Source organism: Moschus berezovskii, chromosome 20, assembly GCF_049115385.1.
Source record: "Moschus berezovskii isolate FMDL1 chromosome 20, NW_MosBer_1.0, whole genome shotgun sequence".
Classification (NCBI taxonomy): Eukaryota; Metazoa; Chordata; class Mammalia; order Artiodactyla; family Moschidae; genus Moschus; species Moschus berezovskii.
In genome coordinates this window covers 26725001-26751173 of record NC_142479.1, presented here as the reverse complement: position 1 = coordinate 26751173, position 26173 = coordinate 26725001, and the positions used below count along the sequence as shown (strand labels likewise).

Here is a 26173-nt window from a genome sequence, read left to right as displayed (position 1 = left end):
TTTCTGTAGAATAAGGTATTTCACGGAAGACTAATTTCTTGCTGTTGGAGTAGAGGATTTCTCTCCAATTATTCGATTAGCGAAAACAAAATAATACAAAATGCCTCAAAAAGTCCAAAGTGGTCTAAATGAAAATTTACTGTTAAGTACCTCAACTAGGAAATTCTCTGGCGGTCCAGTGCTTAGGACTGCAGTGGTTAGGCTTTCACTGAGGAAGGCCTGGGTTTGATCCCTGGTCAGGGGAACTAAGATCCCACAAGCCCTGAGGTGTGGCCAAAAATAAATACCTCATCTAATCTTTCAGTTTCCACTTAATCATGACATGGAACAGCTCTTTGCCAAAAACATTTATTCTTAAAATTTATTTAAGCGTTTCATAGAAACTTTAGTAATAGCCAGAATAATTCATGTCAGTTTAGCAAACTCTTAACAACAAGCAGAAGAGCTTGTTGAAAGGTGCTTTATGTACACAATCACAGTTAGGTCAGTATTTTACTCCATCTCTTCATTAGTAACTTTGCTTTCACATTGAAATCTTCAGAGTATTCTGTATATACATTCAATCTCTATTTTCCTTTAACCAGTTTCCCAAGGAAGACATGTGTGGTTCACAAAGGGAACTTTAAGAGTTGATAAACTATAGCAGGTGTTATTTAACAAGTGGGTCACAGCAGATGGAGCTGTTGTTTTCCTCAAGTGTTTCTAAGTATGTCTATAAAGAGCAAGTCCATATTTCATACTGTTTGCAAGCCAATAAAACCCATTCCCAGAGGCAGGTTTCCCAGGTGGCTCAGTGGTAAAGAATCTGCCTGCCAATGCAGGAGCTACAAGAGATGCAGGTTCGATCCCTGGGTTGGGAAGCTCTCCTAGAGGAGGAAATGGCAACCCATTCCAGTATTTTTGCCGGGATAGTTCCATGGACAGAGGAGCCTTTTGGGCTACAGTCTATGTCTGCAGTCTAATAGACAGTCTATTCAAAGACTCATACACGACTGAGCCTCTGAGCATACAAGCATGCACAGAGGCTGGTTATTGCTTTCTTTTCCAGAAAGGCCTGTTTCCGATTCACCACCCATTTAATGAGGTCTAACTTGGGTTTTCCCTGATAGCTTCTATACCTCTTGTCCTTTAACAAAGGGGAGAGAAGATCTTCTGTGTCAAGTATTCTCTCTTATCCCTTCCTCTTTATGACCCTCACATCCCTTCTCAGTCCTGATTCTCCCAGTCTAACCACCTCAGTCAACTCTAAGTAGGGGTGTCTAGGGAGCAAGCTAAAAGGTTACGATCAATGAATAAATCCTTTTAAAGAAATCCATGTGGCTGAAGTTCACACAATTATTAACTGAGAATGAGAAGTATCAAAAATGCTGTTTCCCATGTGGAAAACCAGCCCTGTGGCCTTACAGTGCAATCATTTTGTTGTGAGATAAGGTGCTAATCCGTTTCAGTTCTCAGGGGAGTACAGTTTAATCAGATGCTGTACCTCTGTTGGATAACCTGTGATAGGACAAGTCTGGTGACTCCTCACATAATTAAACACACAGCGATAACAAAACACATAGCCAGAGGTGGCGAGAACTGTGTCATTCACCCGGTTTTTACGACACAGTGGGCACACCGTCTTCATCTTGGGTAACAGGGGAGAATCAGAATTGTAGTCTAGGTGTACAGGTGGTGGTGGAGTAGGCAGAGCAGTCAGGGTCTTGATGGTTTCTTGGTTTTCCGATGAATACCACCACTCAAGGAACTGCAGGAAGAATACACCCACCGAAAGGCCAGTAGAGAGGGACAAGGCAACACCCCCCATGGCTTTCTTCAGAGCTGACTTTATCTTCTCACCAATGCTGCTTGGAGGATAGAACAAGGAGGCAAAAAGAGAAACTGTTTATTTAGGTCTAATGACAGAATGACTAATAGAAATGTAGTACTTGTATTTTTCACTGGAGTCTGATTTAGCTTGGGGATTGAAAATTGTGTCCTTAATGGTCCCTTCTAAACAATTCCCTCTTTCTGACATAATATTTTAGGAGTATAGGAGCTAAGATTTGTTTTTAATGACTAGAGCTTGTGTTTTGAGAAATTAGTGAGATTATACAGACTATATAATCAACTTGTATATTGATTATATAGAACTTTTGGGGCAGGGGGTGAAGGATAGTAATATCCAGGGGAAAAAACAACTCAGCAATATTGAGGAATATATTTGAACTTGTAGAAGAACACAAACACTAGAAGTGGGATGTGTGTGCACGTTCAGTCCTGTCCAACTCTTAGCGATCCCATGAACTGTAGCCCACCAGTCTGCTCTGTCCATGGGATTTTCCAGGCAAGAGTACCGGAGTGGGTTGCTATTTCCTACTCCAGAGGATAATCCCAACCTAGGAATTGAACCCTAGTCTCTGGTATCTCCTGCATTAGCAGGCAGATTCTTTACCACTAGCACCAAACGGAAGTGGGAAAGCACCACAGTAAGAGCAGTCTTTAGAACTGTATTGATTTGGCTGGAATCTCAGCTCTGCCACCTTCTAGCTATGTGGCCTTGGCAAGGTACTTAACTATAAGAACTTAGTTTCTTCAGCTGTTAAATGGTGCTTATGCATTTATGCATTATTTCATTGAGTTGTGATAAGGATTGAGGGATATACATAAACATCTGTGTACCAGCACGGGGCCTGGTACATAGCAAGTGTGCACAAAAACGTAGGCAGTATGAGGAAAGTTAACAGGATGGCAATCCTTAATTTATGGACACATGAATTTTTTAGTGATTTTATGAAATAACCTCAGAGTGGACTGAGGGAGGTGAATTATAAAACTGGGATCAGATTTTAGGATTTATTAATCAAAGACTTTGGAGAAATGTTAAGGCCTTACCTCCCTGCTGGTAGCTGCATCATGCTGGCCTCAGCTGGTTTGTGCTCCAGAGCTTGTATATCCTGAACTGTAAGCCGACCTAGCCGAACTCCAGCCAGCCTCAGCAGTGGTGAATGATGTTGAGCCTTTCCTAGGATGTATCGAAGCTGCTGTACCAGAAACCAGCCTTCCCAGGCCATGTTAACAAATGGGTAGGCTGCCAAGAAGGCTCTGTAAAATCGTTTCCAGCAGGAAGAAGGGGGATGGATGGAATATTCGTCCTCTTCTCTCAGGCTAGAAACCAGCTTCTCCAGTTTTACTTTCAGATAGGGAAGAAGAACCAGGAATGTAACTGATTTCATAAGCTGCTTCTTTGGGAGACCAGCACTGGCCAATCTCTGAAGCTTCTGTTGGTCTCCCATTACAATCCTCTTTAAGCCATAAAAGTTTTCAGAAAAGGAGGCGCTGGTTTTTGACAGATAATGCTGCTGGAGCAGAAGATCTAGCAGGGTAAAGATTTCATCAAACCACCTCCAAAAGAAGCCAAAGTGGGCAGGATTTGATTCTGCAAGAACCTACAGCAAAATAAATTCATTCCATTACAACAGCTACTATGCCTTGTTATTTATATTTCCTTTTTCCCCCTCTAAATTCTATACTTTTCTTTCTGCCTCCCTGAAGGGCTGGGTATGTAGCGCACACAACACTCTACACAGAAGAGAGACTCCAAAACTTAAATCATAGGATATGAAATATATACTAATTGATTATTTCAAAACTGAAGCCAACAAATTCAAATTATTGGTTTGTTTTTCTACCCCAGACGTCCCTAAAACTTTCCAGAGAATTAAATCCTTACCTTGACCACATGCTGAAGAGCAGGTCTCACTGCTGACATTAAACTGTCCTGTGCTACCACCTCAAAGATGGATGGCTGGTCATCCACGACAGAGGCAGTCGTGATGTGAGCCCCATGCTCTGCCATAATTTCGTGTGTGCACTGGGTTTTACTTTGTCCACAAGCTCTTCAGTAAGCATGAACTTTTGGGGGGCGCCAGATGGGTGTTCAACCTCAAAGGTAACTTTTATCTCAAAGGATAGCCCCTCAATTTTACTGGAACTGGGCAAAAAAAGACCTCTTCCGGAGGCAAGGTGCGGGGGTGCGGTTCGAGAGAAGGGAGGTGAAGAACGAAGTTAACACGGACGTGGGTAGAAACAGTGTGTGTGGGGGGGGGGTGACTTGACTAACGCTGCGCCTCACGGGACAAAGCGTGACTACAGGGAAGGCAGCAGGCGCTGGGCGCTGGTCTGTCGAGCGGCAGTCCTGAAGGCTGCCAGTCAGGGCCTCTAACTCAGGAGGGTTCAAAAGCCAGGCGGATCTGAGGGATCGGACGTGCACCGGTACGGCCGGCCCCCGCGGTCTTGCTCAGCTGTGGCCTGAGCAGTTCCCCCCACCGTGACCGTCCTTGCGCGCTGACCCGGGGCGAGGCGCGAGGGACCCGCGACACCGCGGCTGAAAGGAGGCCTCCGCTTTATGACAGAATCCGCAGCCGGAAATAGAAGTCGCCGGAGCTCGGAGAGGGCCGGCGGGGGAGAGGCGCTCTAGCGGGGAATGCGGCCCTGGAAACCGGAACTAGAGAACTCTATGACCTCATCGAGACTTCCGCTTCCGCCCCCGCTGAAAGTAAAGGAGGCACTGGGGGCGAGCGGAACTGGGTTTGAGTCGCTCTCTTGTTGGAAAGCCACAGCTCTGATCTCTCACTGCGGAGTCTTTTTGGCAAGGTGTTGGGGGCACTGCATCGACGTCTGGAGCCTGAGCTCGGCCGCAGCTGAGGCGTTTGTTCCCTGGGGCGATCCAGATAGGGGCGAGGGACCAAGGGAATGTGGAGATGGAAGCCTCACTTTGCTTGCGGTCGTGGTTCACTATTATCTGCCGCCTTGGGGAAGGATTTAAAGCGACATAGACAGAGATAGAACCTTTAGGTTTATGGCCACCAATTAATAAAAGTTTCCTGCCGTTGCTTAGAACTTGGGAGTATTCTTTTTCCTTCGGCCCGGTAGCTTAATTGTCTTCTAGGTTAGGTTCCGTTCAGGCATAACTCTAGGCACTTGCTCCATGAAATGAAAATGGTTCGTGTCCTCGAACACCGTAGAATGTGTTACATTTGCCATATGAATACGGTGCTAAGACGGAAGGATGCTGATGAATTATAACTAGCCTGAATTGGGACGGCTTGACAAGGTGTTTTCCGTTAATCACATACCAAAATAAATGGAATTAACGTGATGATTTGCAAAGTGTTTTTACATCGTATGCAATTGCTTTGAGTTGCTGCTGCAGGTTTACTGAATTTGGATAATAGTTAAAGTTCATCTCCTCCTCCTTCAAAACCTTCCCCCAGTCCCTGGGGGAAAGCTAGAAATAGAAGGTATTATTGTTTGCCCTAAAGGATCTTATGGTACAAAGGTAGTTAGTTGGTTAACATAATGAGAACGCTCGAAAACAAGGTTTTCTTTTAGTTGTTTCAACAGGAAAAGTAAAATCTTGCAAGTTAACTTTAATTATAGTTCCGAAAAGTGTTTTAGGAAATTCCCTGGTGGTCCAGTGATTAGTACTCCGTGCTTCCACTGCAAGGGGCACGGTTTCCATCCCTGGTTGGGGAAAGATCTCCCATGCCATGGGGCCAAGAAAAAAAAGTTTCACACTCTGCTAGAATACCTGTCGGAGAAAGGCACATTGATGAAAGATTTTACCTTACAGAATTTTAAGGAACAGAGATAATGTATATAGAGTACCTACTTTTAGGTGCTTGATCAGTAGCTATTACAGACAGGCTTAAGTGAACAGCAAAAGGACAAAGTAGAGAAATACAATCAACTAAGTCAAGTGGAAAGTTAAACATTTATATCAGTTAGGGGTCTTTGGTTACAAGAAACAGAAAAGGTTAATTAAAAAAAAAAAAGAGTAGCTAACAAAATAAGGAAAGCCAACTCTGAAGGAATTATACAGTTCTACTGGATGTTTCTAGCAAGAATTAGCAAAGTCTAACCAAGGCATCGATGTTGCAATAAATGAGCTTCAACACATTTCTGTCATTGTACTCATGATTCAGATTCCTATTGATTGACCTTAGGTTAAGATTACCTCTCCACTCCCTGTTTCACTCTTAGTCAATTAATAGTTCTTTGAGAATATTTCAAAAGTAAACTGACATTATTACATGAGAAAAAAAGGCAGTCAGAAATAAGTGTCAGTTATTACAGCCAATAAGTAATAAACACCTCATCACAAACCCCACTCAGGTTTACGGTATAATGAGATAGGACACACAAAAATTGTGCTTATGTTAAAAGGTATTAATAGCCATCAGATAGGTTAATATGGTGAGATTCACATGGGAGGGTTGACTTGACTAACACAGAATAACAGCTGGGAGAAATGAGGCTGTTCAAACTAGCTCCAACAGAAGCCCTGTATTGGCCTTTGTAACCAAAGGGAAGATCGTTTCTAACCTCACGTTTTATCTCAGCTTCTCTCTGCCAGTTGCTTTCTACTAGAGTGATGTAACCTGGTATCTCATATCAGGACCAGAAGTCCACCGAGAAATTGGGTGGACCTCAAAAAGTTGAGTACATTTGGGAAAAGTCATAGTCACGGTGAATCTGCCTGCAGTGCAGGAGACCCAGTTTCGATCCCTGGGTCAGGAAGCCCCTGGAGAAGGAAATGGCAACCCACTCAGGTATTCTTGCCTGGAAAATTCCATGGACAGAGGAGCCTGGTAGGCTATCTCCATGGGATCGCAAAGAGTCGGACACGACTGAACGACTTCACTCACTCACTCACTACAAAATGGAATAAGAGGGCTAGGAACAGGGTGGCAGTGGGGGCTGGGAGGGAAGAACCTTTTAGATAGGGTAATCAGGGAGTGCTTTTATGAGATTACAGTTAAAAGAAGAGCTAAATTATGAGCCACTCATAACCCTGTATAGAGTTAGGGAAGACGAATAATAGGAGGAGTGGTAGTTATAAAGCCCCTAGAATGGAAAACAGCTTGCAGTATTTGAGGGCTGTGAAACCTAGCAAGAAGTGAAATGAAGAGGAACTGAGAGAAGAAAAAAAATAAAATGATGTTAGAGAGGTAGACAGGAACCAGACCACTCATAAGTCATGGGAAGGAGACTAGATTTTAGTCAAAGTGTAATGGGAAACTTTTGAAGGATTTATACCCCAGAGTCATGACCAGGTTTATATTTTTAAGATGACCCTGTAATGGTTATGTAGTTAGCTTTACTTTGTGTATGTTTGTCAAGCCTTACATTTATGATGTATGCTCTTTTTGAAATGTTTGTTATACTTCAAAAAAAGTTAAATATATGGCTGCTGTATGGAAAATGGTTGGAGGAGAGTTGAGTTTTCCAGTAGTTCAGGCAAGAGGTCATGGTGAATTGGACTGATAAGGTGAACAGAGGGAACTGAACAAAGTTGAGATATTTTTTGAAGGTAGAATTGACAGCTTGGAATGAATGTGGCAGTTAAGGGAAAGAGAGAAATCAAGAATGACCCCCAGGTTTCTGGCTAGTAATGTTTGTCAGTGTAATTCATTGAGATAATTGCAATCTTAGGACGGCATGGGGTCGCTAAGAGTCAGACACGACTGAGCGACTTCACTTTCACTTTTCACTTTCATGCATTGGAGAAGGAAATGGCAACCCACTCCTGTGTCCTTGCCTGGAAAATCCCAGGGACGGGGGCACCTGTTGGGCTAACGTCTATGGGGTCACACAGAGTCGGACACGACTGAAGTGACTTAGCAGCAAATATTTACACATTCCAAAGGCTTCCCAGGTAGCTCAGTGGGTAAAGAATCTGCCTGGAATGCAGAAGACCCCAGTTTGATCCCTGAGTTGAGAAGATCTCCTGGAGAAGGGCATGACAACCCACTCCAGTATTCTTGCCTGGAGAAGCCCAAGGACAGAGGAGCCTGGGCGGCTACAGTCCATAGGGCTGAAAAGAGTCAGACACGACTAAAGCAACTGAGCTCAAGCACAGCACGAACTACTCAGAACAAGTCTTGGTCAACAACAGGGCCTCATATTCCTCATATATATACTATGTGCAGACGTAGTGAAGTGACTTACATAACCTAATCCATTTCATCCTTGTAATAATAATATAATTGGATATTACTATTTCTTCCATTTTATACATGAGAAAACTAAAGAACAAAGAAATGGGGAAAACTGGGAGAAGGACAGTTCTGTTCAGTTCAGTCTATCGGTCATGTCTGACTCTTTGTGTCTCCATGGACTGCAGCACTCCAGGCTTCCCTGTCCATCACCAACTCCTGGAGCTTGCTCAAACTCATGTCCATCGAGTCGGTGATGCCATCCAACCATCTCATCCTCTGTCCCTTTCTCTTCCTGCTTTCAATCTTTCCCAGCATCAGGGTCTTTTCCAAGGAGTCAGTTCTTTGCATCAGGAGCTTCAGCATCAATCCTTCCAGTGAATGTTTAGGACTGATTTCCCGTAGGATTGACTGGTTGGATCTCCTTGCAGTCCAGGGACTCCCAAGCATCACCACTTCTCCAACACCACAATTCAAAAGCAACTATTCTTTGGTGCTCAGCTTTCTTTATAGTTCAAGTATCACATCCATACATGACTACTGGAGAAGGACAGGTTCTATACAAATTAGGAAAATGAGAAACTGCTGGAAGTTTTTAAATGGGGGAAGAGGTATGAATCAAATATTTTTCTGGTGGCATCTTCTTTACAAAATACAACTCTTGTTGTATTTCTGTGAATTGTACCCGGAACCAGGTTTTTTGTTTGTTTTTTTTTTATAACTCCCCACCGTACCCTGTACTTTTATGATTTGGCATATATATAGAATTACTCAAAAGTGTTGTTAGCAATTTGGTGGTGAAGTTTGGGTAATAGGTCAAGGCTAGAGATAGGTTTGTTTAGGAGTAATATGAGCAGGAAAAATAGCTGAACCCATGGTATTGCTAAAGGGATAGTGTAAAGAAAATATATGCGTGTAGAACATAAATCCCTGCTACTCCTTCCCTCAAACACCATATCTCTTTTCTTTTCAGTCATACTTTTTTATGGAGTTAACTGTTTTCATTCCTTTCCTCCCATTTATCTTCCAACTTCTGCAGCATGACTTTTGCCTTCAGTGTCTCTATGGATGACACCTCTACGGCAATGACATAAAGACCTTTGTGTTGCTAAATTCTTGGACACTTTTTGGCTCCTCCTTTTCTCTACAGCAACTCTTCTTGTTGACCACTCGCTCATACATTTAGTCCTTCCACAAATTTGGGGGAGGCGGGGCTAGGCCTCAGAGATATAGTATTGATATTCAGTTCCTGTATTTTCATAGAACTCTAAAAACATTATGACTGCCTTCTTTTCCTTCTACCTCTCTGACTGCTTCTCAGTCCCCTTTGCATTTTGGTTTCCCAGCTTCTGCCTTAAGCTCTCTTCACATTCTTCTTCTTTCTTGATTTAAGACTTTATTATTATTTTACTTAGAGCAGTTTTAGGTGGGAAGTTTTAGTTTTGAGGGGAAGATAACAGAGATTTCTAGGTCTTGGTTTCTGAAAGGGACTTCTTTTGTGTAAGCAAACTCCTGGGTTTCCCTGCTCATTGGTAAAGAACTCGCCTGCCAATGTAGTAGACGCGGGTTCAATCCCTGGTTGGGGAAGATACCTTGGAGAAGGAAACGACAACCCACCGCAATATCCTTGCCTAGGAAATCACATGGACAGAGGAGCCTGGTGGGCTACAGTCCATGAGGTCACAAGAGTCGGCCGTGACTTAGCAACTAAAACAATTAACTAAGCATACCTATTACATGCTAGACTTCTTACCTGCCTAATCCGGTTTAAGCTTCATAAACTGGTAAGAGTTATTATCATCGTCTTTATTTCACAAGTAAGAAGACTAAAGTTGAAGAGACAAGTAACTTTCCTAGTCACATTCAGGGCAGGGATTCCGACTCAGATGGATTCACACGTAGATTTGAGACCGTGTCAACCTCTTTTCCTTGCACCAGTCTCCTCCAGTTCCACTGCTCTTGTATAATCCTGGGCTGGATCACCATTGTCCGTGTATTTTAACTGCCCAAGGAATTAGCTGGGTTTTGTTTGTTTTTAAAGAAAGCAACAGGCATTTCACTGACTCTGTGTAAGTTTTTAGAGAGGTCTTGTGTGAGGAAACAAACCCAGAGAATGTCAGCTTGTTTGCTAGATTCTTTCCAATGAACTTGCTCCGAAGCCCAGATCTCAGATCTTTTCCCCACCGCGCAAAATTTTTCCGTCTCCTAGGAGACAGAGTCCCTCCTTTCTCGTTCTCTCGCGCGTCTGGATGACGTCACACGGCGAGGCTCTCTGACGTAAGAGTTTCCTGTCCACCATCTTTGTCCCTGGCAAAGTGGGTTTTGCGCAGTGGCTTAGACCTGGAGAAGGAGTCGTGACGTGCAGGAAACCATTACAACATCGCTCGGGCCGTGCTCTCTGGCCGCTGCTGCCACCCCCGCCCTTGCCTACGGTGAGTTGTAGGCGGCTAACTTTGGGGTGTGTCCCTTTTTGATGGGGATGGGGGATCCCCAGACTTGGTTGGAGACAGGCGGAGGAGAGGAAATCCGAGGACCGTGACCGTTGAAGATGGAGTGAGCCGTCGGGTGTGACCGTTGTGAGGAAGAGGGTTGGAGAAAAGGAGTCCACCGCTGGGGCGGGGCGAGGGAATCCTCGGGGTGTCAGCTGGGAATTGGGGGGCACTGGGGGAAAGATACGTTCGAAGTCGGGGGGTTAAGAGGGTCAGAGGCCAGGGTGTGGCTGGCGGAGCCCGGAGGCCGAGGAGAGAACCTTGTTTCTTCCCGGTTTGGCTTCGTTCTCTGAGAGGCTAGGACATGCTCAGCTGAGGAAAGGGAAAAGGGGTTCCCCAGAGCTTTGCTCCTAGATGGGCAAACCTCGCCGTCGTCCGTCATTTGGGGTTAAGAGACGCCTCTCCTCTGCTTCGTAATGGAGGAACTTAGCCGTAGAATTTTGACCATCTTGGGAAAGAAGAGGAATTCCTGACACCGGAGAAAGGGAAGAAAAACCCAGAGAACTGACCCGATATGAGAGAGGGGGAAGCTCGTGGGAGTAAATCTTAGCCCGGAATTTTTTCTTCGGGGTCTTGGAACGGTCTGGTTCCAAGGCTACAGATTAAGACAGAGGTAAAGAATCTGGAACTTCCTGTTAATTCCATATTTTTTGAATCCAAAGAGTTTATTCATGATGTTAGTTTTTACAGCACTTTTCTATTTGGGGGCAGACTTTTTTATTTAAACTCCCATTATGAAGCGGTGTGAATAAAATGTGGCTGCTTGATTAAACTTTTGATTTTAAAGGTTTTAAAAATGCCAAACACTGTTAATAATCATTGTGGTTTAAAAGAGTAAAAAAAAGACACGGTAAGTTTAGAAAAGACAGAATGACCAAGAAAGTGGTCTCAGTGAGGAACAATTTAAATTATTAATCACCTTCCTGGTATACTTCTGTTGCTTAGCCTCAGGGTACACTTACAAAGTAATAATAGAAAGTAGCAGATGAAGGAGATGCAGCTGTACAAGAAAATGTGTAACACTTTGCCTGTGGTGACTAAGCCTGGTGGGAAGGTGAGAACTGTTTACAGGTATTTGACAGTTTAAACTCCCAAAGAAGCAGAAAGTAGAGTGTGTCCTGCAGATAGCTTCACTGAAAGTTGGGTGGTAAAATTAGTATAAAGCTAACATTCTGTGAGGGCTTCCCTGGTGGCTTGTTGGTAAGGAATCCACCTGCCAATACTTAGGCATGGGTTTGATCCCTGGCTTGGAAAGATCCCCTGGAGAAGGAAATGGCAGTCCACTCCAGTATTCCTTCCTGGGAAATCCCATGGACAGAGAAACCTGGCGGGCTGCAGTCCATGGAGTCGAAAAACAGTAGGATGCGACTTAACTGCTAAACAACAACATTCTGTGACTTGAGAGACTCAAGAAATCCAGGTTCTTCCATCTTTTTTTTCCCTTCTTTAAACACACCTGTATTTTCAGTCAGTCAGTTCAGTCGCACAGTCCTGTCTGACTCTTTGCCACCCCATGGACTGCAGCACGGCAGGCCTCCCTCTCCATCACCAACTCCCAGAGTTTACTCAAACTATTGTCCATTGAGTCTGTGATGCCATCCAACCATCTCTTCTTCTGTTGTCCCCTTCTTCTCCTGCCTTCAATCTTTCCTAGCATCAGGGTCTTTTCAAATGAGTCAGCTCTTCACATCAGGTGGCCAAAGTATTAGAGTTTCAGCTTCACCATCAGTCCTTCCAAGTGAATATTCAGGACTGATTTCCTTCAGGATGGACTGGTTGGATCTCCTTACAGTCCAAGGGACTCTCAAGAGTCTTCTCCAACACCACAGTTCAAAAGCATCAATTCTTTGGCACTCAGCTTTCTACCTGTGTTTTAAAATATTATATTTTAGGCACAGTTCTGAATTGAGCTGTACAAGGAACGAATTAGGAAGGACACATTTTCCTTTCTTCCTTCTTTCTCTCCCTCCAGGCGTAAGTTTTCCAGAGTTTAAGAATTGGATGTAAAACTTTTGACCTTTTTTCTTACTGTATGATATTAGCAGAGTACTTTGTAGTCATTTTAAAATGGAAATGGTACGTATGTCTGTTGTAATGAGTTATCTGTTATAATTTCATATGCAGTAAATGATACATGAAGATGCATTATTGAAATATCTAATTAGCACTTCTCATCCTTATGCTTGTAATGAAAGATTACTAGAATGACCTGACTGCTTTATAATTTGGTTTACTCTGTTCACTTTTTCCCTATGGGCACTAGCTGTGTAAAGTCCAACTTTACGTGAAGAGAGTGGATTTAGTGGCCTCATCAACTCTAAATTAGCTGCTATTTCCCAGAGATCCGTTTGAAATTAAGACCCTTATTAATTTTTTTCTGGCCTTATTCTCTTTAGGGGCACCAGAAGGAAGGAGGAATAGTTGAGAAGGGAAAACTGTCACAGCCTATATTTAGTAGAAACTAGGTTATGTTAAATCTAGATGTGTAATACTGTACAGAGAGGCCTTTTCTGAAATGCAGTGACATCACACTCTGGGCTAGGAAAGTTAGAGAAATTGTGGTTTTGACTCTGTCAGCCTTATTTATTTTTTAAAACAATGTCCTGAGGCCATACCTCAGGCTCATAGAGCAGCGGATGATGACTTGTCTAGATTGGTAAAAAGGTAGTGTGAGTTTCAATTCCATGTTGGCTTTCCTTTGCTCTGGATCTCTCCTGAGGAATAACTTCTCTCCCACTCCGCAGAAGAACTTGATTATTTTTTTTTTAATTAGAGTATAGCCAATTAACAATATTAGTTTCAGTCAGCAATGCCCCTCAGCCATACACATACATGTATCCATTCTCCCCCAAACTCCGCTCCCATCCAGGCTAGATTTTTGAGGCTTTTCAGCAAATTCTTGATTTATTCAAGTATTTATTCAAGTATTTTCAGCAAATACTTGAGCGCTATCTTTATCTTGGCTGCCTTTTGGTGGGGTGAGGGGCGCTTCTAAAACAGACAGCAGTTTTCACCATCCTATGTTTTAGAGAATCTGTGTTCATCTCTGGCATGTGATTAAGTGTCTCATTTAAAAATATATGCATATGCATCTTTTGAAGTGAAATTCACAGAAAATTAACCATTTTTGAGTGAACAGTTTGGTGGCATTTAGTACATTCACAGTATTGTACAAGTCCGCCTCTTTATTTTTGCTTAGTTTTATTTTTTTTGGAGTTTCTTTGGCTTAAGGCAGGAGCTAACATGATAAAATCTTTCTCTGCTGGTAGCTGTAAGGGATATTATGTTACTATTGTGTAGGACAGAGTGAAGGAAGAGAGTGGTAAGTTTCTCCCTTCTCTTTAAAAGCAGGGATTTTAATTTAGTATCTAAGATTATGTACTTGCCTTTCTCCTCTTCCCTGAAGTTTTGTGGTTGGGTACATTATTCCCTAGTTGAGAACTTTTGGTGCTCACAATGGATAGGACAGAAATCTCTTCCTCAGTGATAAAGATTGTTAAGGGAGGTAATGAAATTGTGTGAGTCACCATTAAAGGCAGGATTTAAGACTAGGTTAATTTAGTATGTAATTGTGCTGAAAATTTCTGTTAGGAATTTAATATGCATGAATGTGTTAGAGCTTTAGGAAGCAAAACAATTTAGGGGCCCTTTTTCAAAGAAACAAAAATTCCAAGCAGCTTTTATTTTTAAATTTTGAGCAAGTTCTAAGCTTTGATGACCCCGTAGAATTTAGAGTGGCACAATCACATCCTGGAGAGACCATAATGGCCTTGAGCTGTGGCCCTCCTGTCAGGCTCCAGCAATCATTTCTGTATACTGGTTTTCCTCTTTGTGTGTGTGTGTAAGTTCCTAGGCTTTCCAGGTGGCTCAGTGGCAAAGAATCCACCTACCAGTGCAGGAGACACAGGTTCAGTCCCTGTGTCAGCAAGATCCCCTGGAAGAGGAAATAGCAGCCCACTCCAGTATTCTTGCAGGGAAAATCCCATGAACAAAGGAGCCTGAAGGTAGAGTCCATGGGATTTCAAAGAGTCAGACTGAGCACATAGTACAATGCCATGTGTAAGTTCTTAGATAATAACTTCAGATTTATTCCTAAGTCTTCTCTGTGAAGGACTCCTTTCTTCAGTTTTCCCACTTCACATTTAGTTTACATTGTGAATGGATTAAATGATTATAACATTCTTTGAATTTTTGCTCGAAAGGCATTATGAAAATATTACATACGCCAAGTTTTTGTTACAGAGTCATTTTAAATTGTAACAAATATATTGAAAACAGAAATTTTTGTTTTCTATAATGATTTATGTGAGTTCTAGCTCACTTCTTTTAACGTAAATTCAGTGAAATTCTGGTACAACCTAAGGCACTATTGTACATAAGTATCAGGATTATAAATATTAAGTAGCTGCTTGGAAAGATAGCAAATGAGTCTGATTTCTCTTAAATACCCAAGTAGTACATTTTAGAGAACAAAGTTGAGCTAAGCTCTTGTCACTACTTCATGATTTTGTGGCTCTTTTTTCCTTAATTACATTGATTTGTTTAGCGCTTAGGTCTTTTCTCTCATATTCATAAGTACCATTGTTTGTAAAGGTGTGGTCACTCAAATTTGCCAAATGTATTATCACTGATGTTGTTTTGACCTGAAAGTAACGAGCAGGTAACTGGGTCATCTGTCCTAAATTCGGTGATAAGTAGTATTAATAATGGTGGTAAAAAAGAAGATACCTTTTTTTAAGTGCAGAAGGAATATTATTAAAAGAGAAATCTAACGTATTTGAAGACGTGAAGTACATTGGACAAAGTCTTTAGAATTTCTCAAATCAGAAAACAGTGTTTCATTATTTGGGGAGAAATGTGATTAGTCCATGTTGGTTTTGTTTTATCAGTGGAGCCTTATGTCAGCTGAATTAGTTCTGGAAATTGGAAAGGAAAAGGTAAAGTTCAAGCTAACACCCATGTTCTTTTCAGTTTTAATATCAGTTCTGATTTTTTTTTGTAGTCAATGTGACTAAACAGATACCTCAGTTCTTTGCGTTGTTTTTAAGTGTAAACTGATATTTCTTTTAGGGAATACTTTTGGGGTAATTGTAGGTTGTTGGAAATATGAAAAACAATTTTTAAGGCCTCTCTAGATGTTTGTCATGAAAGAATATTGTTCTACTAATTTAGACTTTGCTTTTTTTTTTTCCTGAAAGAGATTCCTTTTGTTGATACATGTGATGGTGAATACATTGATACAATTATTTTCTCTTTCAGTTTTTCTTTGCTTCTAAGATACTCTGGGAGTAAGTCAGATTTGCCTTAATAGAAAGTAATAGGGAAATCTTTCAAACAAACTTTGTCTTAAGTATTGGAGTGGCTAATGGAGATGCATTTACAGAAAGATCTAGCTTTAGGTCTTAGAGGCTCTGAGGAGATAATTGTGGATAAAATCATAAAGCCATGATAGGTTCAGATTTTCACTCTCTTCCATTAAGCCTTTGGAGTTTGCTCCAATTAGCTTTTTGACACAAGAGTTTCATTCTTAACTATGCTTGCATCCCTTTGAATCACCCATGATGGTAATGAAGAGATTCATTGTGGAATTTAGATATTCTCATATATAAATGTTCTTAAAATTAACTGAATCCCCTGCTGGACCCAAATAACTCAGATAAAGGTATTCTTTTCTCTTGCTCTAGGTGCACATTAAAGATCCAAAACCATGACTGACTCCAAGTACTTCACAACCAATAAAAAGGGTAAGTATGAGACTGTGATAAAAGCCTTTTCTGAAGATTCTTCAAAAGTGATGGTGTAAAGATTGCTTCAGGTAGAATGCTTCTGATCTCTTCAGAGATGCATGTCTTGGACCATCTCATTGGGAATCTGCTGCTTCTACAGAAAGGTGTATTGAACAGATTTTTAGAGTATAGGTTTTTAAAGATACAACAGTAATGCACATCATTTTGACTTGAAGGTTTTAGTGAAAGGAAGAGATCCAAGATTGATCCACTGAAGATTGGTAGGTCTGAGGAGGGTGAAAGAGGAAGAAGCACATTTATTCTCTTTTTTTTTTTAAAATTGAAGTGTAGTTGGTTTACAATGTTGTGTTCGTGTACAGCAAGAGTAATTGAGTCATGAGTGTGTGTGTGTTCTTTTTCAGATTCTCTCCTATTATATGTTATTACAAGATATTGAATATAGTTACCTGTGCTGCTCAGTAGGACCTTGTTGTTTGTCTATTTAATATACAGCAGTGTGTATCTCCTAATCTCAAGGTCCTAATGTATCTCCCCCCACTTCCCCCGTGCTTTGATAACCGTAAGTTTGTTTTCTGTTTTGTAAATAAGTCCATTTGAATCATTTTGTTTTAGATTCCACATATAAGTGATATCATATATTTGTCTTTCTCTGTGTGATTTAACTTCACTTAGTATGGTAATCTCTAGGTCTATCCATGTTGCTGCAAATGGCAGTATTGCATTCTTTTTTATGGCTGAATAATATTCCATAGTATATACAAATCACATCTTTATCCTTTCATCTGTCGATGAAGACTTAGGTTGCTTCCATGTCTTGGCTATTCTGTGAACATTGGGGTGCATGTATCTTTTCAAATTAGAATTTTCTCTGGATATATGCCTAGGAGTGGAATTGTTGGATCATATGGTGACTCTAGTTTTTTAAGGAACTCCTATAGTGTTTCTCATAGTGGCTGCACCAAATTCTTTTATTTTTTTCCTTGGAAATAAAAATTTTGTAACAAGGAGTATTATTAAAACAATAGAACAATAAAAAGTAAAAATAAAAGTTCTCTTCCTCTCTATTCCTGTTCCTGATAGGAACTTAATGTGTACCCTTAATCTTTTCTGTGCATATATTAATACATATGATTGAAAAAAAATTTTAACCACAAAAAAGAGATGATACAAAACAGTGCATGGAAGCTTGATATTTACTTATCCTTGCACTCATGCATTGTTTTGCATGACCTCTTTTTTTTTAAAGATAAAAATAATGTGATGCACTAAGAAGCACATACCATTATTTATGAATTACAGCTGCCAAAATGCATAACCTCAGTGTAATTATGAGAAAATACCTGTGACAACTGAGGGTATAATGACTGTCCTGTGCTTTTTAAAAATGTCATTATAATGAAAGACAAAGGCTGACCAGCTGTTTCAGATTAAAGGATACTGAGACATGACAGTAAATGTAAGGCATGATCCTGAATTGAATTCTGGCCCAAGGAGGATAGGGGTAAAATTACTGTAGAGGACATTATCAAGATCATTAAGTCTATATAGATTAGATAATGTATTAGTGTTAAATTTCCTGATTTTCATCATTTTATTATGGTTATGTAGCGTAATTCTTTGTTCTTAGGAATTATACACTGATATAATTTAGGACTAAAGAGACGTGATGTCTACAGTTTGTTGAATGAATCAGAAAAAAGTTATAAATATGTAAAGAAGTATGATAAAGTAAATGTGGTGTAACATTAGAAACTGGGGAGTTTTACAGATTTTCTATAAGGTTAAAGTGATTTCAGTAGAAAAAGAAAATGGGAGGGCAGGTTCAGTGCCTGAAGCACCAGAAAGTTATCTCTAAAGCCCGAGCGTATTTGTCACTTGTTCTGTCATTTGGAGTTAATTAAGGGTAAACAGGCTCTTCCACTGTCATACAGAAGACACCATAGAGCACTGCTTATGACATCCACTGCTAGTCCATGGCTTTCAACCTTGCCGACACGTTGAAATTGCCCAGTGAAAGAGAGGCGGGGTGATGTCCAGTCCTCCCCTGCACATGTCCTGATTTCTTTGCTCTGGGATATGACTTGGATGGGATTTTTAAAAGCTCCCCAGATTTTTCCGCTGTTTAGCTGAGATTGAGAACTATTGCTCGCTGCTTGGTAGACTTGAAGGGGAGAAAGCAGGGGGAGAGATAAGAATTTAATAAAGCGGTAGTGTGTGAGAGATACCTTGCTTCATGTAGTGCCCTCGGCTTCACCCAGCTTCTTCCTGTTTATGTTGCTTACACCTTAGAAAACCCTTTAGCCCCGGTCATTCATTTTCAGCTTTATTTCTGATTCTCTTATCATTCTGAAATGTATTTATTTATCCTATTAACATTTCGTGTGCTTTGATGACCTAGATGTTGTGTGAAAGTCAAAGTGAAAGTCGCTCAGTCATGTTGACTCTTTGCAACCCCTCAGTGCATGGAATTCTCCAGGCCAGAACACTGGAGTGGGTAGCCTTTCCCTTCTCCAGGGGATCTTCCCAACCCAGGAATCGAACCCAGGTCTCCCACATTGCAGGCAGATTCTTTACCAGCTGACCCACAAGGGAAGCCCAGATGTTGTGTATAATGATACAAAAAGATGTAATTTAAAAACTCACCTAATTCTTCAAACCTTCTCTTATAATGGGTCCTGGTAACCTTGTTTTAAATTCAGGGATTTTTGTACAAGTTTGAGACTTACAGATGAATCACGACTGAGTAAATACCACTTTTTAAAAAACGGATAGATTGTGTTCCTTTTACTTCCTGCAACACCCACCAAAACTGCCATGGAACATACTCTTTATTATGCTGTTGGAGTTGGAATAATTTCAGTTACATCCTGTTTTGATTCTTCGACTCCTGCTGCTATTCACAATTCAGATTTTCTGAAACCCTGCTGCTTGTTCTTTACTTTTCTCAGAAGTAAATGATGGGAACCCTGAGAGCTGGATTTGGCAGTAGAGGACTTGGAGAAGATGAGAATGACTCTTTCAAGGGCACAGCTTTTCTGTCTGTGTATTTTTATAGCTGCTGTCAAATAAAGGGGCAATTTTTGTCAAAATTTGTTTGCTTTGTTGGCAGTAGATCTTGATATAACAAGCTTTTTTAGTGCTTATCTTCTGTGCTTCTTACTGGTTTCATCCTTCTCATTTAGAGGCTTCAGCAGATCACATTGTTTGCTGCCCCTGCTATTTCTGTACTGGTGAGCGAGGCTGAGATGAACGTCAAGAACAGTGGAAGAAAATGAGGCAGTACTCTAGGTGGGAAGTGGCAGTAGTCAACTTCTTTTTCGTAGTGTTATAGTATATTTTCTTTCTTTCAAAACCAGTTAAGAGTTGTTATCTTCTTATTTCGGCTCCAGCTTTCTTAAGGTAGGTGAACCTAGGTCTTAAAATAGTAATGACAGTGCAGAGCTTGAGTAGTCGTAGAAGAGTGTTCGTTTAGAAATGACTGGTTTGTACCATTCTTGAAGCTTCAGGATGATTATTTCTGTTGTTAGCTTGTCTGAACAGGATAGGGCTTTAAATCCCATTGACATCTTAAAGTACTGATTAGAGCAGTGATTTTCAATCCTGTACGTTAGAATCACTTCGGGAAACTTTAAAAAATATGAACATAGGAATTTTACTGTCTGAAAGTTTGATTTACTTGGTTCAGAATGGAGCCTGAGCATTGGTAGGTTTAGATCCTTCCCAGGTAACAGTGTGTAGACAATGTTAGAAAATTCTTAAGTTAAAAAGTTGGGAGAAACAGTTCTAAGGCCAGTTCTGTTACTCGCTAGCTCTGTGACCTTGGATCCTCACTTGGTGGAGTTGAGAGTAGTGAATGAAAAGTCTCTTCTGGTTTGAAAACATTGATTTGTGAACTTGTTTCATGCCTACATTTATTTTTTCCTTAGGACTTGGAAATTCTGATGAGAGATCATCCCTCAGATGCCATTCTCGCCCCATTGTAGAAAGATATCACATCTCTGCTTTTTTAAAATCTTGTTTCAGTTGCAGCCTTGCCTCTGGTTAGCTGTTGTGGTGTTACTTTCCATAGTGCAGTGTTGTGCTCTAATTTTCTGGCCCTGGGACCTCATCTGTTTGTTCTCTTCTAGGAGAAATCTTTGAATTAAAGGCTGAACTCAACAATGAAAAGAAAGAAAAGAGGAAGGAGGCTGTGAAGAAAGTGATTGCTGCTATGACTGTGGGGAAAGATGTTAGGTAAGGGTGACCTCTCCTGTCTTGCTCACTTTAGACTCTTACTCTAGTGGCTTTTACTGCTTTTCATTTAAGGCTATTACGATAAGAATGTATAAGAATTAGTTTGTCCCACTGAAAACATTAGGAAGTGTAGTTGATTTTATATTAACTCTTTGACCATGTGTGGTGTTGTTAAAAGAGTGAAACCAGTTTGATTTCATTTGCATACAGATCTACCATAAAACCTCCTGAGAGCTGGCACAATTACAAATCTGTTGCTAGGGTAGTTTTAGAAGATGATAAAAATATACAGAGGAGCAGAAGCCCATGTGTAGTTTAATTGGCTCACGCCAATGCCTCAACTGTACAACTCTGCATTGAGTTGCTGAATTCAAGATGAAAATCAATGGTAACAAAATCCAAATGGTCTGTTTTTTTTTTTTCCCTCCCTCTTTTTCCCCTGTAATTTAGCAGGACCATGTGGAAATAAGTAAGGATAGTCTGCAGGCCTCTGAGAATTCCTGAGATCCTTTCCATGAATTCCATGAGGTCAAAGCTATTCTTGTGATAATACTTAGGTCTTATTTGCCCTTTTCAATGTGTTGATATTTGCATGGCTGGTGCCGTATTCTGAATTAAGGCAGTGTGCCAGACCGTAACAGTAGTCACTGTATCCTTCACCACCATGTGCTTGCAGGAGAAAAGGGCAGTTTCACTTAGGACTGTCCTTCATGAAGCACTGCAAATTTATTTCAGTAAACCTTGAATCTGAGTTCAGTTCTTTTTAATATTCCGTGTGATGAAATAGGAATTTGCATAAAGTACTTCTGCATTGCAGAGTGTGACGGTTGATTTGAAAAAAAGCCCTTGCACAATTGTTTGACTTGGGAATACCATTCTGTATGAAAGAATGATTGACAGACAAAATTATAGTTAATCAGACTTAATATTTGGGAGACATTTTATAAAAAATGAACAAAGTGAACCTGTCACTTCAAAGGAAAAAAGTTGACAGTAGATACATTTCGACTTTAAAAATTAGAGTGTTGGAAAACTTGTGTCTCCCATTATGAGCTTGATGGTTTCCAATACTTAGAGATTTTTCTGATGAGATTGGTGGTGAAATTAATGAATGTGATTATTTGGTGCTGTATAATGAAATATGACAACCTAGAGATGACCTGCATAACTCATTGAACCAATGTTTTCCAAATAACCAGTGCATATACCATAAAATTATGCATGGGTAAAAGATCCATTCAAAATAAATGATAAATGAATGGATTTTAATTCAATCAAGTACAGAAAGTTTATCAATATGGTTTCAGAGTCTATATTGCACCTAACTTTTAAGAAACTATGATATGTGGATTAAAAAAAAACAATAATTTGTCTGACTTTAATGTGTCAAAGCAGAGACATTACTTTGCCAACAAAGGTCCGCCTAGTCAAGGCAATGGTTTTTCCAGTGGTCATGTATGGATGTGAGAGTTGGACTATAAAGAAAGCTGAGCGCAGAAGAATTGATGCTTTTGAACTGTGGTGTTGGAGAAGACTCTTGGGAGTCCCTTGGACTGCAAGAAGATCCAACCAGTCCATCCTAAAGGAGATCATTCCTGGGTGTTGATTGGAAGGACTGATGCTGAAGCTGAAACTCCAGTACTTTGGCCACCTGATGCGAAGAGCTGACTCACTTGAAAAGACGCTGATGCTGGAGAAGATTGAGGGCAGGAGGAGAAGGGGACGACAGAGGAGGAGATGGTTGGATGGCATCACTGACTCAATGGATGTGGGTTTGGGTGGACTCCAGGAGTTGGTGATAGACAGGGAGGCCTGGTGTGCTGCGGTTCATGGGGTCGCAAAGAGTCGGACATGACTGAGCGACTGAACTGAACTGACAGAATGTGTCAAAGAAGAATACCCAGTTATGTGAAAAAGCTATTAAAATACTCCATTTTGCAATTTATATATGTGTATGAAGATGTGTTTTCTTCTTAATACTTCAGTTAAAACAACATTCTGCAATGGGTTGAGTGCAGGAGCAGATGTGCGAATCCAGCTGTTTTTGCTTAAGTGAAAAGTGAGTGAGTGTTAGTCCCTCAGTTGTGTTTTACTCTTTGCAACGCCATGGACTGTAGCTCTCTGTCCATAGGATTTACTTGGCAAGAACACTGGAGTGGGTTGCCATTGCCTTCTCTAGGGGATCTTCCCGACCCAGGGATCTCCTGTATTATAGGCAGATTCTTTACTGTCTGAGTCACCAGGGAAGCCCAAAGCCACGCCCAACATGGGGCTTGAATCCATGACCCTGAGAATGTGACTCAGTTTTTGCTTAAACTAGACATCAAAGAGATTTGAAGAAATTAAAACAATGTCATCTTAATTTTTTTAAAAAAGTAAAATATATTTTTACTTTATAAAATAATTATGTTATATGAAGCACATTTATTTTCTTTTTATCAGTGAGTCAAACGCTGCTGATAAGAAATGGTTGAGTGCAAAAATGTCAAGTAAATTCCAGCATCTAGTGGTGGAATGTTGTTCTAACACAAACATCTGAGAAGGTTCTAAGGCTAATGATGACCTTCTAATGTCATTAAGAAAAGGGAGAATCAAATTTAAATGCATTGTGTCAGGCACAGTGATAGATGTTTTTACTTAACAGTGTTTTTGGTTTTTTTTATTAAACTATTAAGTTCTCATCTCTTCTGAACTAGAGGTTATTCTGAATTATAAGTTATTCCATGTTAGAGATCAAGAAAGGTATGCTCACAGGGCTAAAGAATAATCCCAAACTCATACAGCTAGTGGTAATGTAGCCAGGATTCTAACCTAGTTCTGGGTTCTAGTACCCGTTACTGGTCACTGCCTTCATGGGTGTATGTATATAATAGAGTTTAAATCTGTATATGCATACACATGGGCTTCCCTGGTGGCTCATCTGGTAAAGAATCCACCTGTCAATGCAGGAGATGCAAAAGATTCAGGTTCAGTCCCTGGGTTGGGAAGATCCCCTGGAGAAGGAAATGGCTATCCATTCCAGTCTTCTTGCCTGCAGAATCCCATGGACGGAGGAGCCTGGTGGGCTATAGTCATAGGGTCGCAAAGAGTTGGACATGACTGAGAGACTAAACATGCATACACCCACGTGTTCAGGACTGTTTTGTTTTCTGAAAATGGTTAAAATTTTGAACAAAGGCCTTATCTGACAATTGTTTTAATAAGGACACCAACCAAATAAGTTCCCACTGGTTAGAGATGGAAGAATATGCACATTGAAAAGCATAGCAACTGTAGTGCTTTGAAACTGCAAAGAATTGGTATGAAGAATACTGTTAACTTTTTTAAGTGACATAGTGATTTTTAAAAAAGTTTATAAAGAGATACACTAAGATGTATGTCTAGGATATGTTTAGGAATGGTTTAGAGCAATTAGATGGGGTAGGGACTGTGGAAGGGAAAGTGGGTTGAGGTTGTATATGAACAAGATTAGGTATGTATCAATAGTTACAGCTGGGTGATGGATGCATCAGGTTCATTAAACTGCTGTCTCCACTTCGAAAATTTTCAAAGTAAAAGGTTTTTAAAAAATCTAGTTTTCACTATCTTCTTGAGACCATTACTGTAGTTTCTTTAGTAGTTAATTTCTGCGATAATTATCACTGCATTCGTCCTCTCATCAGATGACTTTTTAAATTAAGGCTTTTTCTTTGTGTTCTACCCAACATCTTGGCACCAATATCAATTCACTTTCCCTTTCTCTCTTCTCAGCTCTCTCTTTCCAGATGTAGTGAACTGTATGCAGACGGACAATTTGGAACTGAAGAAGCTTGTGTATCTCTACTTGATGAATTATGCCAAGAGTCAGCCAGACATGGCCATCATGGCTGTCAACAGCTTTGTGAAGGTAACTTTTTCTCAGGGACTCAAGAACAGTTTTTTCTCTCTCAGAAAGCCTTCTAAGAAGTGTCTCTTCATATGGTTAGCATCTGCATTGCAAATAAGCAATCTCTGTTCCAAAAGAGGGCTTCTAGAGAAGTATTGGCAACGAGTAGGAAGGTTCATGATTTAAGCAATCTGTATGCTGGCATTTATCATCCAGTTTAGACCATATGGTGAGCCTTCTGTCAGCTGGGCTTGGTACATCCTTGCCAGATGGGAGAAGAAAGCCAGGTGAAATGTCACTGTTAACCCTCCATGGCAGACAAAGGTTGGGCATTTCATTATAGTGTCAGTAACCTGGGGCCTTATCTATTTATCTTTGTAGAAAGTAGCTTATGTTTTAGAAGTAGTGGAAACTATAGAAGCTGCCTTTTAATTTTGTTTTAATAAGTATTACAACAGTTGATTAACTTTTTTTTGTTATTATGGAAATTTTCAAACATGCTCAAGTAGAGGAAATAGTATAGTAAGTTCCTACATATACACCTTGTAGTTTCAGTAGTTACCAACCTATGACCAGACTTGTTCAACTTATACTCTCCAACTTATACTCTCAACTTATAAGTATACTTATACTCTTGTTCAACTTACGCTTTCCTGACCCCCACCTCCTCTCCTACTGGATGATTTTAAAGCAAATTCCAAGCATTCTAAGGATGAAAAATCATTTAATCAACTGACCATCAAAGAAAGTCCTTAATACTATTGTATATCCAGTTAAATTTCTCATATGATTAGATATGATGAACATAATAATAAGGTTGTTTCTATTAGAAATTGGGATTGTTTTGTTTTGTTTACTTCTTGTTTTTTTCCTCTGTCTGGAATTCAATGTACGTTAGAAGCAAAAATCAGACGGCGTTTCTAAAATTAGCTGCTATTAAATTGTTTTGAAAAAATAAACATTATGCTTTCTTCTCATGGAAATTTGTTTTTGTATGTTTAGCTAAAAAATATACAGAATCAAAATAGCATTTCATTCTGTCTGGTGATTCATAGATGTATGATATCATTGAAAAGAATTTAGTTTACATTTTTTGAAAGTTAGCTTGTGCATAGGTTTATAAGGTTTAAAGACATTTTTTAATACAGGGCAATCTAAGAGCTATTCCTTCACGGTAAGTGTTCTATTAATATTTGTACTGTATTTGGAGGCACTTGCTAGGAAAGGCGGAGAAGGCAATGGCAAGCCACTCCAGTCCTATTGCCTAGAAAATCCCATGGACAGAAGAGCCTGGTGGGCTGCAGTCCATGGGGTCGCTAAGGGTCGAACACGACTGAGCGACTTCAGTTTCACTTTTCACTTTCACACATTGGAGAAGGAAATGGCAACCCACTCCAGTGTTCTTGCCTGGAGAATCATAGGGACGGGGGAGCCTGGTGGGCTTCTGTCTATGGGGTCACACAGAGTCGGACACGACTGAAGTGACTTAGCAGCAGCAGCAGCTAGGAAAGGAGAATGTATGTTAATAAGAATTTCAGCAGATCTCTCTGTTGCTTCACTTAAGGAACTTCTGGGGGGCCCAGACCAGCTTCTGGAATATCCTTTGTTTTCTTGGCTGTAGGCCCCAGATATATCCAGCCCTCTTTTCTCCTTGCTTGATATTTGTGGAGCGGGACACATCTTTCCAGTTTCTGATTTTTTTCCTCTAGCAGAATACAAGGCCAAAACCTTTTTCTCTTTTAGAGCAGGTCCACTAACGGTCATGAGGATAGTAACAGCAGCTATCTAAATTTCTGCCCAGCTTTGGAATGGATCCTACAGGGTGTGTCTTCATTGTATATATAAAACAGTTAAATGAAT

At 40.5% G+C, this 26173-nt stretch overlaps 2 protein-coding genes across 5 annotated transcripts in view; one reads left to right on the top strand and one right to left on the bottom strand.

Annotated features, from left to right (window-relative positions):
- Positions 1–332: 332 nt before the first annotated feature.
- On the bottom strand, positions 333–4482 carry PEX12 (peroxisomal biogenesis factor 12). 2 transcript variants are annotated; one of them, XM_055400930.2, is made up of 3 exons: positions 3713–4482; positions 2875–3428; positions 333–1847 (listed from the first exon to the last, which is right to left on the bottom strand). In XM_055400930.2, exons 1-3 carry the CDS (start codon positions 3836–3838, stop codon positions 1445–1447), a joined length of 1083 nt encoding a protein of 360 aa, XP_055256905.1. In that variant the 5' UTR covers positions 3839–4482; the 3' UTR covers positions 333–1444. The 2 variants fall into 2 exon arrangements, with proteins under 2 accessions (XP_055256905.1, XP_055256913.1); XM_055400938.2 differs by having other exon boundaries at positions 333–1844; positions 3713–4480.
- A 5790-nt stretch (positions 4483–10272) lies between these two features.
- AP2B1 (adaptor related protein complex 2 subunit beta 1) overlaps positions 10273–26173 on the top strand; it is a 112631-nt gene continuing 96730 nt past the window's right edge. For 2 of the 3 annotated variants that reach the window (XM_055400919.2, XM_055400902.2), the window contains exons 1-4: positions 10273–10411; positions 16153–16212; positions 20343–20448; positions 24199–24334. In XM_055400919.2, the coding sequence (XP_055256894.1) occupies positions 16176–16212; positions 20343–20448; positions 24199–24334 (279 nt within the window). In that variant the 5' untranslated portion in view covers positions 10273–10411; positions 16153–16175. Of the gene's footprint in view, positions 10412–10707; positions 11082–16152; positions 16213–20342; positions 20449–24198; positions 24335–26173 lie in introns of those variants that run through there. The other variant, XM_055400909.2, reaches the window with a different exon arrangement.